The following is a 17,577-nucleotide window of genomic DNA, read 5'->3' as shown; positions in this document are numbered from 1 at the left end:
GTCCAAACATTAGCTTTATGAGACTCATATAGTGGACAAAACTTTAATTAATACCCTTTAACTCATAAAATTATCCATAACTATTTGAATGACTTATTTTACCACAGGGAAAACCACATCTTCTTATAATATGATGATACACAGAAATAAAAGGAGGAAGTCACCCTCATCCTTTGGGTGCCCTGAGAATTCTAAGCAAAGTAACGTCATCTGCGAGTTCCCCTCTCCTCTGTCCTCACTCCTGCTACAGTCACTAAGGATTGGAAGTGGCACGTGTCTTCCATTTAAGCATCATCTTCTGTACTGCTGGGAACTGCCCACAACTCCTTTGGGAGGGGAGTGTCTAACCCCCCCTTTTCTCTTTAAATTTTTACATGTAAACACTGTAAAATACATTTATTTTGACTACTTATCCTCCTCCCTCCGACATATGCATAGGTCTTATTCTTTTAACCTTGCACTGAAACAACACTGCGATTAAATCACTTCCACCAAAAACACTATGAAGTAGGAAATGAAAATATTGAACTTGTAGCCATCTAACCACAACTCTACTCTTCCTTAAATAGAATTCACTGGGAAAGTAAGATTATCAGGAAGATCTGAAGTACATAAGCAATAACTTACAAGGAATACTAATCACAGGAGTATCAAGATCTTTCTATAGAAGGCTTTAGTCAGGAGAAAGAATATAGTCAAATTCTAGGATAAGCTAGCTCAGAGCATTGACTATGGGTAGAAAGAAAATAAATTAGTCATAGGGTTGGGATTTGGAACAACTGTTCCATACAAAGCTGGTTACAATGCCCAGTTCATTCAGTAATGTGGGAAAAGGCTTTGCACTCAAATCTTGGGATATAATTTCATGAGTTCAAAATCTGGCCAGCATTTTCTAAAATCTTACTTGTACAAGGTTTTACTTTAAGGGTAGTAAGCATATTCTAAAGGAAAAAGATCATGAGGAAAAAAAACATGGTAACATATGCCACAATGTTTCAAGTGCCTGCTTAGTCAGTGCTGCTCTGATTGAGACCATTACTCTTTCTAAGAGACTGCAGCAGCTCCAGGTATTTCCTGGAGAAATTCCTCCAGATTAGAGCCACTGCATCCTAAAGGGGCGGGAACATCCTAAAAAGTAGTGAACAGCTGCATCGGTAATGGAGGCCTGCACTTAGGCAGAGCAGAGGGCACACTCTGAGACTTTATGTCCTGCTATTTTTCCGGATTTGTTGACATGGCCATGGCAGCGGCATTCTTCTCAGTTGTGACACCAGGAGTAGAGCAAAAGGTGTCTACACTGAGGGAGTCCCTAGACACCATGTCAACAACCTGTTAATTGGATCTGTCACTCGGGGAAGAATGAAGCCAATGGGACCCTTGGGCTTTCTGCTCCCCTGGGTTGCCCACAAGGGGAGATTCCTGAGTTTCATGACTACAAACTAAGAAGCTGAAATAAATCAACTGCTCTCCTAATATAAAAATCTGACAGAAAAATATCCAGGAACTGTTGTTCTGAAGAGAACAATAATATGTACGGTAAATCCTGCTGGGACATAGCTCAGTGGAAGAGTGTATCCTAGCTCATGTGAAACACCAGGTTTCTGACATCCTGTGGACTATTAGAACAGATAACCAAGTACATTTATAACAACCTTCACTATGCTGCTCACATTTACCTAAGTCACTAGCATGAGCCGAAAAGAAAATACAGAGCTGGGTAGAGAAGCATCCTCCAATGGAAACAAGGTATGTTTTAAACAAGACAAGTCAACTCCAAAATTTCCTGTAAAATAGTAAAGGAAGTTGGTGTTGGGGGTGGCATCTAATTAGTTCAAATCTAGAAAACACACTCAGTAAACAACGGGAGTGTTTTGACTGGTTCTGCCATTATCAAGAAGGTAAAAAGCAAACAATTCTCTGGAGAAGTTTTGATTCTCTCAAAGTTCAAGCAGGTCCTGGCCCTGAAGGCCTGTCCCCATGTTAATCCAGGCCCTGTAACAAGCCTCCTTGAGTCTTCTGCTGAATTAAAAATACCAAAAAGTCACACAAAAGAGGGACAACACACACACACACACACACACAATCTTCCACGTAAAAGCACAAATATTTCCAAAGCAATCCTGCCCAGGCAGGAAAGTTGGGTTGGGAACAGCTATTTATGGGCGACTCCACTACAAGCAGAGAGCTCCAAACTGCTGACAACTTGGCGTATAAATGCCAAAATTAGTGTACTGACCAAAAATGGATAATCAATGTTAAAGCATTTTGTGGAAACCTGAACTTAAGGCTGATGAAAAACTAAAAGACAGCCCCCACTCACAGAGGTTATGAGCTGCACGGGAGACATAGAAGAGCCCAACAAATCCAAGCTCTTTTCCTTCACTGCCTCTCCTCTCTGATAACACCACTAGGGGAGAAAGAAATCACAAGCTCATGTCTGGCTCTAATAAAAATATTAGCTGGTTCCTAGCATCACTATGTCATTTTAAAGATGAGATCAGAGAAGTGTGTGACAATCAGAGAATCAAAAACATAACATGCTGATATATCAATTCAGTTTGTAACCCAGTTTATGTATAATTATATCAGACTTTAGATGTTTTCCTAAAACTGAATTCAGTGTAAGACAAAAATTACATCTACACTAGCCAACCATGGGTCACTCGGATAACACAATCTGGGAAGGCTATCCTTGGCCTCCAGTCTAGCTCCTGCAGAAGGATCTCTGGTGTCTGTCTAGAGTTAATGCAGTCCTGAGACATCCACAGAAGGACCTGGATGCTACAGACGGAATCTGCTCACTTAGTACACGGCTGATTCCCGCTCTGAGGCAGTCAAGTCAACCTGAATTTAAGAAGCAGCATGAAGCTGGGCTCATCCCTGCGACTCCTGAAACCAGGAGTCAAAACTAACCATGGCTGCCCTCTCTCATGTCAGATAACTATACAAGTATCCTAACTATGTTCACTTCATATTTCACAATATATCCAGTACTTTGCTAGAAGAAGAAGAAAAGAAGAAGAAAAAAAGGAGGAGGAGGAGGAGGAGGAAGAAGAGGAGGAGGAAGAGGAAGAGAAGAAGAAGAAGAAGAAGAAGAAGAAGAAGAAGAAGAAGAAGAAGGAGAAGGAGAAGGAGAAGGAGAAGGAGAAGGAGAAGGAGAAGGAGAAGGAGAAGAAGAAGAAGGAGAAGAAGGAGAAGAAGAAAAAAAGCATAGTTAGTTTTGTAAGACCAGGTCGAAAACCTCATATTACTCGCCATCTGAGGAAACACAGAATGGCCACTAAAATTATCCTTAGACAGCTGACACCCAAGGAAGTCACTGCTGCATATGATGTGCAGACTGACCATCTATGTGCTTTATATGGATTCTTGGTGGCTCTGTCACTGTTAATCTGCGGAGAATGTTCAGTTATATAATCCATGCAGTAAAGTCAGTTCAGGTCAAGTTCAAAGTCATGATATGAAACATACCAGCTTCCCAAGGTCCAGTTGTCAGAAAATGCCTGACAATATCAATCTGTCATCAACATACTGCTTAATTAACCCTTTCTCTCATGAAGCCTGATGACCTGAGTTTGACTCACAGCCATAGACAACATAGAAGCCACGGCTTCTGGGGAAGGAAGAGTCAGTTTTCTTTAAGGGTGTGGCTCTTCGTATGTCCACGTTGCTTACACCTACAAATATGTTGATGACATGAACTGGAGTCGATGAATACTTTTAAAAAATTAAAATTCAGAAAAGACAAGGAATGGGTGGGTAGGGAGGTAAGCGTGGACTGGAGAGAAGTAGGGGGAAGAGTTTAGGGTGAATTCTATCAAATATAGAAAATTACCAAAGATTTGACATCTTATCCCATAGCCATTCCATTCTGCAAACAGAGAAGCTGAGAGCAGCGCCATCTCGTCCAAGGCCACAGATGGTGAACAGTGAGGCTGGAAGTTGAACGTAGTCCTGCAATTCCATGTTCAGTTTAACAATTTCTACACTCTCCCCACCCAGTGCTGGTGACGGTAAGCCAAACACAACAGCAGACCAAAGAGCTGACGGAACCCCACCCTCAGACCAACAAAGCAATGACTAAAACCCTTACTGGAACACAAAGCTCCAAGACAGAGGTTTTCCGGGGCTTTCTGAACCCTTAACTATCCTCCCAGAACTCGGGTCTGCTCAGATGACCTGCAGCAGTGTGGGCAGAGCTGGACCTGTCAAGTACACTGGGCTCTGGTGACAAGACCCAGCTGTGCAGGCACCTTCCCTGCAGGGCACTCCCAAACATTCCAAACTCCATGGAACTACAAGGAGGGACTTAACTGTACAGACATGTAGCAAACCTCACAGAACTTTCCAGACCACAGTTGCACTTTTACACCAGAAAGATAGTTTTGACTAAAAGCCCCCCCCCAAAAAAAACCACTTCATAAAGTCTGTCATCCAAGGACACACTGGGAACTGTCACTGGAGGCTCTTGCAGTGAAACAAGGGGTTCTATTTGATTTTTACCACTGGCACTGTGGGGCTTTTATTTCATAATTGTTTTTTGAAATCTAGATTAAAATCTAATTTAACACTTGTAAAAATAATAACCCACACTGAAGTCTTATCAAGATACAAAGAAAGGCTGACATTGATGACATAAACTAGTAACACAAGACAATGATGCCATTACAGATCCAGGGTCTCGGCCATTCCAGACTCATTCAAACTTATGTAGCCAAGTGTGGCCTTATTCCTCTGCCCGTACTTCGCAAGTCGGAGATTACAGGCATATACCCCTTGTTAGCTCAAGAAAAGTATTTTAATCAGAAGTTTTAGAACCACAGTCTAGACATAAGACCTTTACCGTGCACTACAGCATAAAAGACTCATTTAGAAATGATAATTAAACTTCCCTTGACTCTAACAGCAGAAACAGAGCAAATGTGGGGAGGAGTAAAAATACATCCGGTACTGACTGTGTGCTAGTCATTCCCACAGATTGTGCTTATTCTCAATAATGAAAAAGATAGCATCCATAATAACAGATCAGGAAATAAGAGGCTATGCATGCTTCCTACTGCTGCAAGCTGCCAAAGGGCAAAGCTGGAGCTAAGATAAGCTATGACAACAGCCACCACTGCACACAGAGGGCCCTGCACCTAAGGAGTGCACCCAGGAACAGGGTCTGCATTCCAGCAGTCCTTTCTACCTAGTACCTTCTGGGTGTCACATGCATACTGTCCTGTTCCCCACAGTCAAAGTCTGGTGTGGTGTCACAGGCCCAAAACCAGGAGAGTTTTCCCAAGTCTTGAGGAATGTACACTTGGCTGGTCCCACTCCTCTGCCCATCACCTTGCATGAGAGGCTGCATCAGAGAAATGACTGATCGGAGGAGAAGAAACAGACAGGCTGCCTGAAGCCTGACCACAGAACCCCGTGCATGCTGACAGCGTGAGCTCTTCTAGCTTTACTAGTGTCCCTAAGCAAGTCTTCTTGAGTACCTGATAGAAAGCACGGCATACACATTGAGCACAGCCCAAGTTAACGTGCATTGAGCTTTCCCTAGCGCAGACAAACTAAGTAAATGCTTTCACACGCTGCACCATAGTCAGCCTATAGAACAGAATTGCTATCCCTCTGATACACACCATTTTCATCCCTACTTAACATATGCAGAAACTGAGCTTCCAAAGAGCTTAAGTAACTTACAAGAAGCCAAACCTTATGAACTACAGGGAAAATGTAGAGCTACAGGCCCGTGATCTCTAAGTTCCGCACTATGCCTCCCACAAAAATGTTTAGTGCATTTTCTATGCCATGAATTCTCAATGTACTTTGAGGAAACTAAAACAGAATATCCATGGAGAGGAGTTCAAAATTTTAGGATGACTAGTCAAGAAAACAAATGGTACTGTAAAGTACCATAAATAGGAACAAACAAATAAATAAATCTATGAACATGCCAAAATAATGGCAATTTGACCAATACATACACATGAGCAAGCTAGTTATGTAATCAGCTAGTTCCCCTGAGAGTTCAGGGCCGGTACTCTCAGTTTCGGTGGGTGAGTCTTCTAATCTGAGGATGGGGAGGACTATCAATCGGCCACATTGTCACTGTGGTCCCTTATGTTTGTGTCTGTTGAGCATGATAGCAGACAGACACCTTTCCAGAGATAAACCAGAGCTGAGAGACTTTTTTCTTAAATAACTGGGTAATGTTGGAAGAATCAGACCCCCAAAATTCTAAGATAAATTGTTTTTCTATATTAACTACAAAGCCAACATCCCCCCCCCCAGAGGAGTGGCACAAAGAATGGAATGCTTGTGAGATAGAATGGATCACTAAATGACCATGCTGGAAGTGACGGCCTTCTGCCTGCTACAAGTTCAGTTTCCGAAGATGCATTCCGAGTCTCAGAGCACCAAGCTTTGGATCATCGCCTCAGACAGCAACGTGGCTCCAATGAAACTCTGCATGAGCCCAATCACCTCCATGCAATAAACACCCTTCTCGTTTCTGTCATCCTTACTAAGAAAGCAGAAAAGCATTTTAAGTTTTTCTCCGAGACTATCCTATAGTGGCTGTTATTTGAAATTAAAAATCTTCAAAACCCAAGGAATTTTCTGTGACTACATTTGTACATAATCCAGACTGCCTCAGACCAGACAAAGACACTCAACCCCAATTCCTGTTACCTCTGTCAGCAAACAGTCTGCCCCATGAATCTGTCAGGAATACGAAGAGAATGCCCTGTTCCATCTGCTCCGCAAACTTTCATCTTCCGTAAGGGCTCTTTTAACGTACTTCGGAAGCTGCTTCTGTGTGAATACACACTGCTACACACTGACTGAACAGTGACATTCTCCCAGAGTGCCACTGTATCCCCTTGGGGGCTGCCTAAGGAATAAGAACTTGAAAGAACTTGAAGGAGTCCTGCCCCTCTTCCCAGCCCCTCCTCCAGAACAAGCAGCTTCCCTCCAACAGACCTACTTCAAAAGTGCAGACCCAGTGAAGTCACACATGACCTCACAAACCTCCCACTTAACTGTTTAAAGGCCAGAGAAGAGCTAGTAGCAGGGAGAAAGGACAAATTTCATAGCATAATTGAGGTAGTTGCCTTTTAAGGAAGGGAAATGTTTGTTCAACACCACTCCAAAATAAGTTGCTGGAGCAGTCTTTTATAAAAGCACTAAGGTTTTGAAAGGACTATGTTAAAAAGACAAAATTTCTAACAGTTCACTTACTCTGACTGAACTAGTCTACAAAACAGACATAGCTCCTTTATTTGACAATTAGTCACAGGCATGTTTGATACATATTGCAGTGGCGTTTTTCTATTTTCATTCTAACTTGGATTCCTTTTTTCTGCAATCTCCCTGTGAAACTATTTATTGTCCCTTTGTTCAAATGCCACTACAGTCAGCCAGAAGTGGACAGGCCACACTCACAGCTGTCAGACAAGGACAACAACTGCCACAAAAGCATCTGGGGGGAGAACAGGGACAGGAGTAATTGAGAAATCTGATCCAGACCCAGCCTCCAGACTCAACTAATGGATACCAGAGTCTCTATCAGAGCTCCTAAAGGGAAAGGGGAATCAATTGACTGCAATATTTTCTTTGCCTATTTTTCCCTCTCACCTCGGCTATTTTGTAGGATGAGAAGAGGAAGAAGAACTAAGAGTTACCTTATAAACAGCAACACATAAGATTGCATATGCTCAAAGAAAATGGAGTATGTACTTTCAAGAGTAGTTCACCAAAACTTGATTACATAAAGAGTCCCATATTTACACAGGAAGGTATCTGTTATATAAGAATAAGTACACATTGCCATGTCGTTAGAGATCATAATACAAGTAGAAGAAAATAAAAACATAATTATAATGCATTCACAGAATGTCTGCTCCTTAGCAGCTAAACGATAAAGAAGGGCTTTAAAGTAAATAAATGTATTTTAGATGTTGAGAGGGGAAAAAGAAAACAGTGATACCACAAGAAACAAAGAGATGACATCTACATGCAGTCTAAACATGTGTGAAAAGATGCTGCCTAAGGTCCACGAACACGTGTGTAAGAGGAATGAGAAACATCAGCACAACCGTTACCCTGCCGCAGGGACGGTGAGAGGTGAGAGGTGGTCCTGAGTCTCGACTCCAGCTGTCACAATTTCCTCCCCAAAAGAATGATGACACCACAGGGTTGTTAATTGCATGGAACAGGCTGTGTGATGGCCACACTTTAAAGAGAAATAGTACCTGCTCAAGGTGAAGTTAATAGGAAAAGAAGATTCATTCCTGACTCCCAGATGGCAAAATCCAAGCAACCTGCTGGGGGTTCTACTGAAGTCTCTGTGTCTGTACCTGTCTGCCTGTCTGTCTTTTTGTCTACCTGTCTCCTCTTAGCCCTTTCTATTGTTCCAGCTCTGTCTTACACCCCAACAACTAGTTCCACATATCAGCCTCCTCTAAGGCCTACCTCAAAAATCAACACTTCCAGGAGAGTGTCTGTGACACAGTGCAACTACCCGGGCCTGGGCCTCAGTCTGGCTCCCCAGGCCCAGTGTCCCTGAAGCAGCTGAGAACTCTTGTTCCTTACACTGTTCAGTCAATAAGACTCCCACCACTGCAGCAGAGATTCCTCTGAGGCCTCAAAATAAGACCTTAGAAGTTTACAGCCTAGTAGGTGAGATGGACCTGTTCTGAAGTGTATTATGAGAACTCCTAAAATACCTAAGTGATTGACAAGTGAAATGTACTTCTAAGATGTGTTTCACAATATAATTATGTCATTCAATACCTTTTCTCTCTATCCTAAAGACTACAATAATAATCTTCGCCAAAAAAGTCATACTATTTGTGTTGAGCTGAGACTAATAAATAGAATATTTTAAAGACAATAAGAAAGCTATTATAACTCCTTACATTTCCAAATAATCTGAGGCTCTTAGAATCCTCATTACACATATATTGTATATTAAGTTCATCTTACCATAGTCCATTTATATAGAATGACCTTGAAGAAGTTGTAGAGATAATTCAAACACTATTATTATCAACGATATAAATTTTTGAGGGCTCACAACATTGTCTGAATTGTCAACTCAGACCCTATTGGGAAGATGTCGTCACAAATTAAAAATAGGAATAAAATGTGAACTTAAGAATCCACATTCTTCACCATTATACATGTTAGTCAGGTTTCCACCACTGTTGAAGAAAAAATGCCTGAGACAGAAAATCACCATTCCACGGGTCTCAGTCCAGCCTCTTGGTCCCATTTCTTTAGATCTGTGGCAAGGCAAGACCTCATGATATATAAAAGCAAACAAAACTGTCCCCCTCACGAAGGCTGGATGAAGCAGGGCTAGACCTAACACCCATCAGGGCATACCCTCGCTCTCAGGACCTCCCTTTCTCCAACTAGGCCCAAGGTCGGCCCATCCCCAATAGTGCCAAACTGGATAAAAAGGAAGACGGATAAAAAGGAAGGAAATCCCTCTATTTCTAGGGAAAAGATCAGTGCCACTTCTGTCACAGCAGATATACAAGAATTCATCTGTACCTTCACGCGCTCACTTTTCCTCAGCTCTGTGGGGACACCGTACCCACCACAGCACATTCCCTTAGCACCCCTTCCAGGGCTCTCTGCCTCTCATCAGCTCCAGCCGTTCTTCTTAAACTTCAAAGTGCTTCAAAGTCCCACTGACATGGAACCAAAACTGAAGCCTACACGGCTAGTCCATGGCCATACTAGGTGCAGCAGGGGCTGCACAGCCCTCCTCGTCCCGACCCCCTGGCAAGCTGCCAAAGTCCAGGTGCCCCTCGGGAGGACCAGGAACTGAGTGACATGTTCCTATTTCTAGCATGTCCTCCATTTTGAAAACTGTAATTCTAGAACCGAACAGCTCAAAGCTGCTGTATGGCCCGGTGGGTCCAAACTTCAGTGTGGTGGTATTGTTTGGTGTCATGTATGATTCATACGGGGCCACACAGAATATGACTCATATATAAAGGACAGTTTCTAGAGTATGTTCTCTCTTTCCATCTTTGGTTCCAGGGCTCAAATTCAGATTGCCAGCTTTGTGCAGCAAGTATGTTTTGCCCACTGAGTCAGCTTACCGGGCCCCAGAGAACTGTTTTCTCAAAGACAGTCTGTATCTTTCCCCCTCCCACAAGCAAGCATTACTGCAGAATATCTAGTTTTGTGGAGAGAACATTAAAGGACCTCTGCTGAAAAAATGCTGTCACCTCCTCTGACAGTTACATATTGCACTGATTGTGATTCGCTCAGACATCACCAGAGAAGCGTCTTATTGCAGCAGCTGGGCAAAAATACGGAGACGCACAGCCAAACACAATGAGAAACCTTGGAAGGCTTGGCCCTAAGCAGGCTGTATACATCAAATCCCTTCCCTTGGGGCCCAGGAAACCCCGAGGAAGAGGAAGAGGAAGAGGAAGAGGAAGAGAAAAGAGTGTTCAGTTCATGGAAGACTGAAAAATATGAAGTCTTCATCCCACCTGAAAGAGAAGAGTCCTATTCTGTCTTTTTAAGCATCTCTATCTCAAAGCGATCTCTTTGTCAGTATAAAGATGTGTTTAAGTCCTATCTGGAGATGGCAAAGATAATCTGTAAGGATCTGGTGGGTGCTCAGAAGCATCTTTGAACCAAGGAAATACAAATCGCCTCTTCTGTCTTTGAAGGGATAGCCTACAACTCTGCTCCTGTGCTACCCTTCAGCTAGCTAAAAGCAGGAGCAGGCATCTTACTTAGTCACAGGCTCCAAGCACTGCATGAATGTCTCAAACCTTTAGAACTGTGTGGGGAAAACGGCTTAGTGTTAAGGCATCTGCTACTACAGTTCCTTGGTTCAGTGTCAGCACTAATGGATGGGGAAATGCGCTCTTTACAGATCAATCCCAGACCATTGCAATGAGACTATTTCTCGCTGAAGAAAGCAAAGAGTAAAGTACCTTTCTCTAAATTGCCAAGCGTGCATAGACACGCAGGAGCCCCTGACAGAATCTGTGTAAAGCCAAAAGACACACACTCCTCTTTGTTCTAGATGGATGCAGGTGTGTTCTCAATTCCCGTTTCTTAACATTGCTTTTAGTGTTTTTGCCAGTGAGTCTTGAACTCTGTACAACTGAGGCTGGTCTTAAACTCCCGATTCTCTTGCCTGCTGAGATCCGGACACGTACTGACAGGCTTGACTCTATGTATTTTGTTTCAGAAGCTAATTAATACTGGGTGAGAATGGTAACATCTATCAGATTATATTAAGATTAAAAACTCCACCAAAAATACTGCATTGGTGTGTATATGAAGAATTGTAACAGAACCTCAGCAAAGGGAAGTGTTAGCTATTCAAGATTTTCACTCAAGGCCACAACCCTCCTTGCCATAGCTTAACTCCACACCTTTATCATATAAAGCTGTATTTGATAAAAGACCATCTCTGCTATCCTCAGGCCAAAATCTGCAAAGCCCTTGAAAATTACATTTTGAACAATTTAGCAGAGTCCAAAATGGACACCCAGTCCTTCCATGTATAACTGTCCTCGCCACCCTCCTTTTGAAAAGTGTGTATCAGTTAAAGGGTGATTCCAGTATCTCTCCATTGACCTTCAATTCCACACCCACCAGCCCTCCAGTAAATGACTGACCTCTGTATTTCACAAATGCAACATGTTTAAAGTAAATGACCTCTGTATTTCACAAATGCAACATGCTTAAAGCTGAACTTGCCACATGACTCCTACAAACCCGGGTTCTGAAAGTAACTCTTGTGACAGTTTCTGGGTTCAGTGAGTTAGATACATGTTTAAAGTCTAAAGTCACCTTACCTCAACCCCAACTGTCCCACATTGAAACACCGACCCCAATCTTTATGTATTCTTTCTCTTTACCAAGATTTTTCTTATCTATTTTCCTATTAAACTTCAGTTACACAGACCACTGTGTAAACTGTGAACAGGTTAAAAACCCAGTATTCTGAAAATTCAGATACCAAAATTAAATTGGTTGGTAAGAACATTTCTAGTTCACCAAATAAAGAATCGATTTCTATAAATGGAACGAGCTGCCCAAGATGAAGCTGCTCTTAACCCCCATGTTTATGGGCCCACCCTAACCCCCTACTGAATAGCTTTGCATAGGAAAGCCATGTTAGAGGAAGCCTCTGAAAGCCCAGGGCTAGAAGCATCCCTAGGACAGCTCCTCTGACAGCTCCTCTGACAGGGAGAGGGTGTTGAGGGGTGGCTGGCTGACTCTCCCTGCTTCCACTCTTACTACCATAGCTCCCATTCTATGGTTGCTAAGCCTCGGGCACTATTAGCCACTTGACTGTCCTTTCTTGAGTTGGTTTTTCGTTTGTTTTGTTTTGTCTTCTTTTGGCTTCATTTCACTTGTTACCTCTTCCCTTATGATAGTTACTATTGACTTTATTTTCACTTTGGGAGCGATTTCTCAGCTTGTTTGTATTTTTCACAATTACACCTCTACTAAGTAACTAAAATAAATAACATTCAAAATTAGATTTCACTGTGAACTCTACAGGAGTGCCCCCTCCAAGAATACAAAAACAAAGCAAAACATAACAAGGCAAAACAAACAACTGAGCAAGAATTCTCAAATGGGAAAACGAACAAAAACCAAAAATAATAATAATAATAATAATAATAATAATAATAATAATAATAATAATAATAATAATAAAACTTGACTACTAAAACTTCAGAAATTTAGAAGACAAACAAGAACTTCCTTTTCTGTAGAAAAAAATATTTAGACCATGTCTTAGTTAGGGTTTTACTGCTGTGAGCAGACACCATAACCAAGGCAACTCTAATAAAAACAATGTTTACTTGGGGCTGGCTTACAGGTTCAGAGGTTCAGTCCTGTATGGTCAAGGTCAAAGCAGGACAGCATCCAGGCAGACAAGGTGCAGGAGGAGCTGAGAGTTCTACATCTTCATCTGAAGGCTGCTAGTGGAAGACTGACTTCCAAGCTGCTAGGGTGAGGGTCTTAAAGCCACAACCCATAGTGACACACCTACTCCAACAAGGCCACACCTTCTAATCCTGCCACTCCCTGAGCTGAGCATACACAAACCATCACAGGCCATAAAAATACTTAAGAAATTCCTGGAGACACATCCACCCACTACTAAACCAGGAGGCAGCAGTATGCCCTGCCCCAATGACAGAAAAGTTCAGAGTTCCATGAGCCTCTTGAGACACTCAGTAAAACAGGGATTTCACATATTCACCAGCTAAGCAGACGCCAATGTTATTCTCTTACTTTAATAGCTATACATACGCACAAGCCTTCCTGCTTTTAAATTGGGATCTAGAAAATTTTCTTAAATTATACTCTAGCCAATTTCTTTATTGCTGCTCTTTCAAGTTACTGCTTCCCGAGCAGAAAGCACTAAGGAAAGAAAAGGGCTGAAGAAGAAATAGTATAGCATTCCCTTTGAGAAGAGGAGGAGCAAGAGGAAAGCAGAAAACCACAAATATCAGCTTCAAGGGACTGAACAGTGAAGCACTTCCCTCAGGCATATCAGCTGCTCACAGATGCAATTCACCTCTTCTGCCGAACTCCTACCCTGAGAGAAAAATCCAAGAAACTGAAATATAAAACACATTTTTCACACAACAAAGCATATTTTAGAGCAGTTTCTTATAGTTGAGAGAACCAGGAAAGAGGCTGCTGACGAATCCCTGTATTTGCTGTCTCACTTCACCTCTGTCCAGACCCAGCTCAACAGAAATGGACCTTATTCACCATGGTTCCTGGTGACAGGGACAACACGTGTGGCTTGCAGTCTTCAGGTCAGACAGCACTTACTGGTTGGAGTTGTGGTCATCTCCGGATAGGCCTGCGAGAGAGAAACACCCAGACACAAAGGAACCCATGGGGACATGTGTGACTGTAAGTCTCTAATTATCCTTTCTAATTCTGGAGCCATGTGACTGGACTTCACACAGCCTGATGAACCCTGGGGGCCTGAGGCTCCCTAGCTGGACCCCTAAGGAAGGGGATGCTGCTCTTTACTCCTTCATTAAAATATTGCATTACATAGCAAGGCTAGGTGAGCTATTTCCTGCTGACAGGCAGCTTCATGGTCAGCAGTCAGAGCATCCTGGAAGAATTTAACTATTCCTGTTCAAATGATCTAGGATCTCAGCAGACTTTGTTATTTCTATATAATACTTTAAAACACACACAGTAAGACAAGCACTCAATGAACCTTCCCAACTAAATATTGAATATGAGAGATGAAGGGAATTTTCCTCTTTGATGTACTAAAACTAACTCGGGGGGGGGGGGGAGGAATTTTTACCACAAGAGACTATTCCCAAACAATTCCACAGGCTCGCATGCACATGGTACTAACAGCAACCAATTCAGCATTTGGAACTAATAGATAAATTCAGACAACTGTCTGTATAGAAAGAAATAAGGACAAAAAATAATCATTCTATATAAATAATAATTGTATAAAAGACCTGGAAGTTCAGGACAATAAAAACACTTACTAGGAATTAAGCAACTTGAAGTCAGGTTTAGGAACTATCACTACCAAGTCACATGTCTTTGAATAATTCTACCAGCCAAACTAGGACACTGGTTTTGTGGTTGTTGTTGTTGTGGTGGTGGTGGTGGTTGTGGTGGTTATAAATAATGTTATATAAGGTCCATTTCAGGTTGTAAAGCTTTGTCTGCTTACCTCAAGCCAACTCAACACCCAAAAGCGCACTGTCTTAACCACTGGCGGTATAAATGGAAGTGAGGAATTCCCTTGTCTGGAGTCCTGCAGAGGACCACTTTCTAAAACAGTTCTTTTCTACACTGGGGTTCAGTCTTTCTTGCCTTAGCCAGGTGAAACAACCAAAATATTAGTTCAAGGTAGCCCAACAGATACCATGATCTAATCTGACATGTTAAAGCACCAGCAGCTACTCCAGTGTTGTAAGCACTTAGCTCTGTCCATACAAAGGTTTGAGGCCTCTGCTGGCTAATTTTTTATCTACTTAACACAAGCTGGAGTTACCTGAAAGGAGGGAACTTCAACTGAGGAAATGCCTATAAGATCTGGCTGTAAGGCATTTTCTTAGTTATTGATGGGGAAGGACTAGCCCACTGTAGGTAGTGCTATCCCTGGGTTGGTGGTCCTGAGTTCTGTAAGAAAGCAGGCTGAGCAAATCCTGAGGAACAAGCCAGTAAGCAGTTCCCCTCCACAGTCTCTGCATCAGCTCCTACCTCCGGGTTCCTGCCCTACTTAATTCTCTGCCCTTGCTTTTGATGATGAACTGTTATTTGGAACTATAAGTGAAATAAACTCTTCCCCAAGTTGCTTTTAGTCATGGTATTTCATCACAGAAATAATAACCCCAGGACAGAGCCTATACTGCCAAGTAATGACTACTTCGCCAATGTCTAGGCTACCTACTGTCTCTTACCTTCCCGGACATACCTCTCCTGTGGCTTCTGAGGTACAATGTCACAACCCAAACCACCTTAACTCTTAACCTGTTTGGGTGTAACACAAAGAACTTCTACATGCCCCAGAAAGTTGGGTTGGAAGTACACTGAATTCTTTTACATACATATTCTACAACATTTCATCAAAATTTGTAGTCATTGTGAATAAATTTATAAGACCAAAACTTTGCCCTTCTGAGACCTTGCATGCCTTTCAGTGTCTCGCTGAGAACCAAGTCCTTAGAACCTGTTTCACAGGAAGCATCTACAGTATTGAGATGTTTGATTCTCAATTATGGTCCTCCAATGACCATAAAATTCTGCTGGTTACAGGAAATTCCAACACAGGACAGACTGTTGGAAAAGACAGCATTCCTGAAAACCTGTAATGTGAACAGAATTTTAAGGAAAAAAGTGCTGACATTTTTCAAATACGTTCAAAATACCGTCTCCACATTTAACCTTCCCTCCACTGCCATCTCCACACATATAGAAAAAGCACATTTCAAGACTAAATTTATAGAACTTGCAAGGCTGAGCATCCCCTTCCTGCTGACAGACATGCTAAGTGGCAGGCAGATGAAGCAAGGAGGCAGGTAAGAACTGGTGAAAAGACGCAAAATGTAGCCAGATGATCGCTGGGACTACGCACCCCACCTATGTTGTCCTCTAATCTCAAGATGGACGCCAATGGAAAAACACAGCAAGAACATGCCTTGCCAATGCAAAGCTAAAGGCTCTTTCTATAACCCCAGCCACTGTGAGAGTCCGCAGCATCAGAGCAGACTTGTTACAAGTGTGTGCCCATCCACAAACAGTAACCCAGGAAATGCCCACCATTTACCAGTTCAAAAAACCAATAGAGTACAGTTGCTGTTCTCACTAATCCAAGCTTTCACTTGCTCATATTCACAGAAACTGGCCAAATTCATGTAAAACATGCTCTACCCTTAGGTTTCTCAAAGAGAGAATACCAGGAAAACACCACTGTGAAATCAATGAGAATGGGACACTACCTTCCCCAGAAGGCAATCTCTTGAGGGCCTTGGGAGTAGACAGAGCTGGCAGAACCGTGCAGTCCATTGGTGATCCCTGTAGAATAGCCCATCACTATCCCACCATCTGCTGACACACTCAGGACATCGTGATGTCCACCCACAGACGTCCTCTCCAAGAACTGACCGCCTTCTTTAATGCGCTGCTGTATCATTGGAGTAAGCGGCATATCAAAGCTAAAATAGCTATCGGGTTCTGAATACAGTGTCTCTAATGACTCTGCACTGTAGTATAAGGAAGTGTTGTCCAAAATAGTTTCAAATTGGCTGCTGTACACGTCAGTGGAGTCCTCTGTATATCCAGGCCCGAGAATATCATCATCGCCTCCCCTAAGGTGCTCCTCTTGTTCGAGAAACCTGGAAAATTAGGAAAAGCAACATTTTTCAATATTAAAATAATTGTTTTCTTTTCAATTTCCTGCCTTCAACCAACCATTTTTTAAAAAGTGTTGTATACATGTAACTGTTATATTCTCTCATCTATGGCTTTTTAACATATTTGGGAAGAAAGATGAAACCTACTCAGGTTGAAGTATTCCCTATAGGTTATTTTATGTGTGTGAGTGTTTCGCCTGAATGTGTGTATGTGACACATGCATTCCTGGAGCCCATAGAACTTAGGAAAAAAGCATCAGACTCCGTGAAGCTGAAGGTACAGATGATAGTGAACCTCTATGTGAGAATTGGGAATTGAATCCAGGTCCTCTGCAAGAACAAGTGCTTTCAACTACTCACCTAAATCCCCCAAGCCCAGGGTAAAATATTCTTAATACACATGTCAATAATCTATAAAAATTTAATAAGGTTTCAAACTAGTTTCCTATCTTTTAGTGTATATTTGAATAAAATACTAAATTCGTTTTAATCAGCCATATCTGGATCATGCGGCTATAACCACTAATTTTAAGAGAAGCATATAAATGTCATGTAAACTTGATACAGCAAACAATGAGTAAAAATGTACTGAACTTTCACTGGCTATTAATACTTTCTGACTTAAGAGCAGATGCTCCAGGGAAGATGCTGTCAGAATCCAGAGGCTGCCCTCTGC

At 42.2% G+C, this 17,577-nt stretch overlaps 1 protein-coding gene across 3 annotated transcripts in view; it reads right to left on the bottom strand.

Moving 5' to 3' along the window:
* PSD3 (pleckstrin and Sec7 domain containing 3) overlaps nt 1–17,577 on the bottom strand; it is a gene marked incomplete at its 5' end in the record, with an annotated part of 409,927 nt that overhangs the window by 229,511 nt on the left and 162,839 nt on the right. For all 3 annotated transcript variants that reach the window (XM_080929045.1, XM_080929046.1, XM_080929047.1), the window contains one exon: nt 16,488–16,883. In XM_080929045.1, the coding sequence (XP_080785171.1) occupies nt 16,488–16,883 (396 nt within the window). The remainder of the gene's footprint in view (nt 1–16,487; nt 16,884–17,577) is intronic.

Source organism: Micromys minutus (genome assembly GCF_963924665.1).
Source record: "Micromys minutus genome assembly, chromosome: 14".
NCBI classification, from domain to species: domain Eukaryota; kingdom Metazoa; phylum Chordata; class Mammalia; order Rodentia; family Muridae; genus Micromys; species Micromys minutus.
The sequence above is the reverse complement of the archived record's forward strand: the minus strand, read 5'-3'. Positions and strand labels throughout refer to the sequence as shown.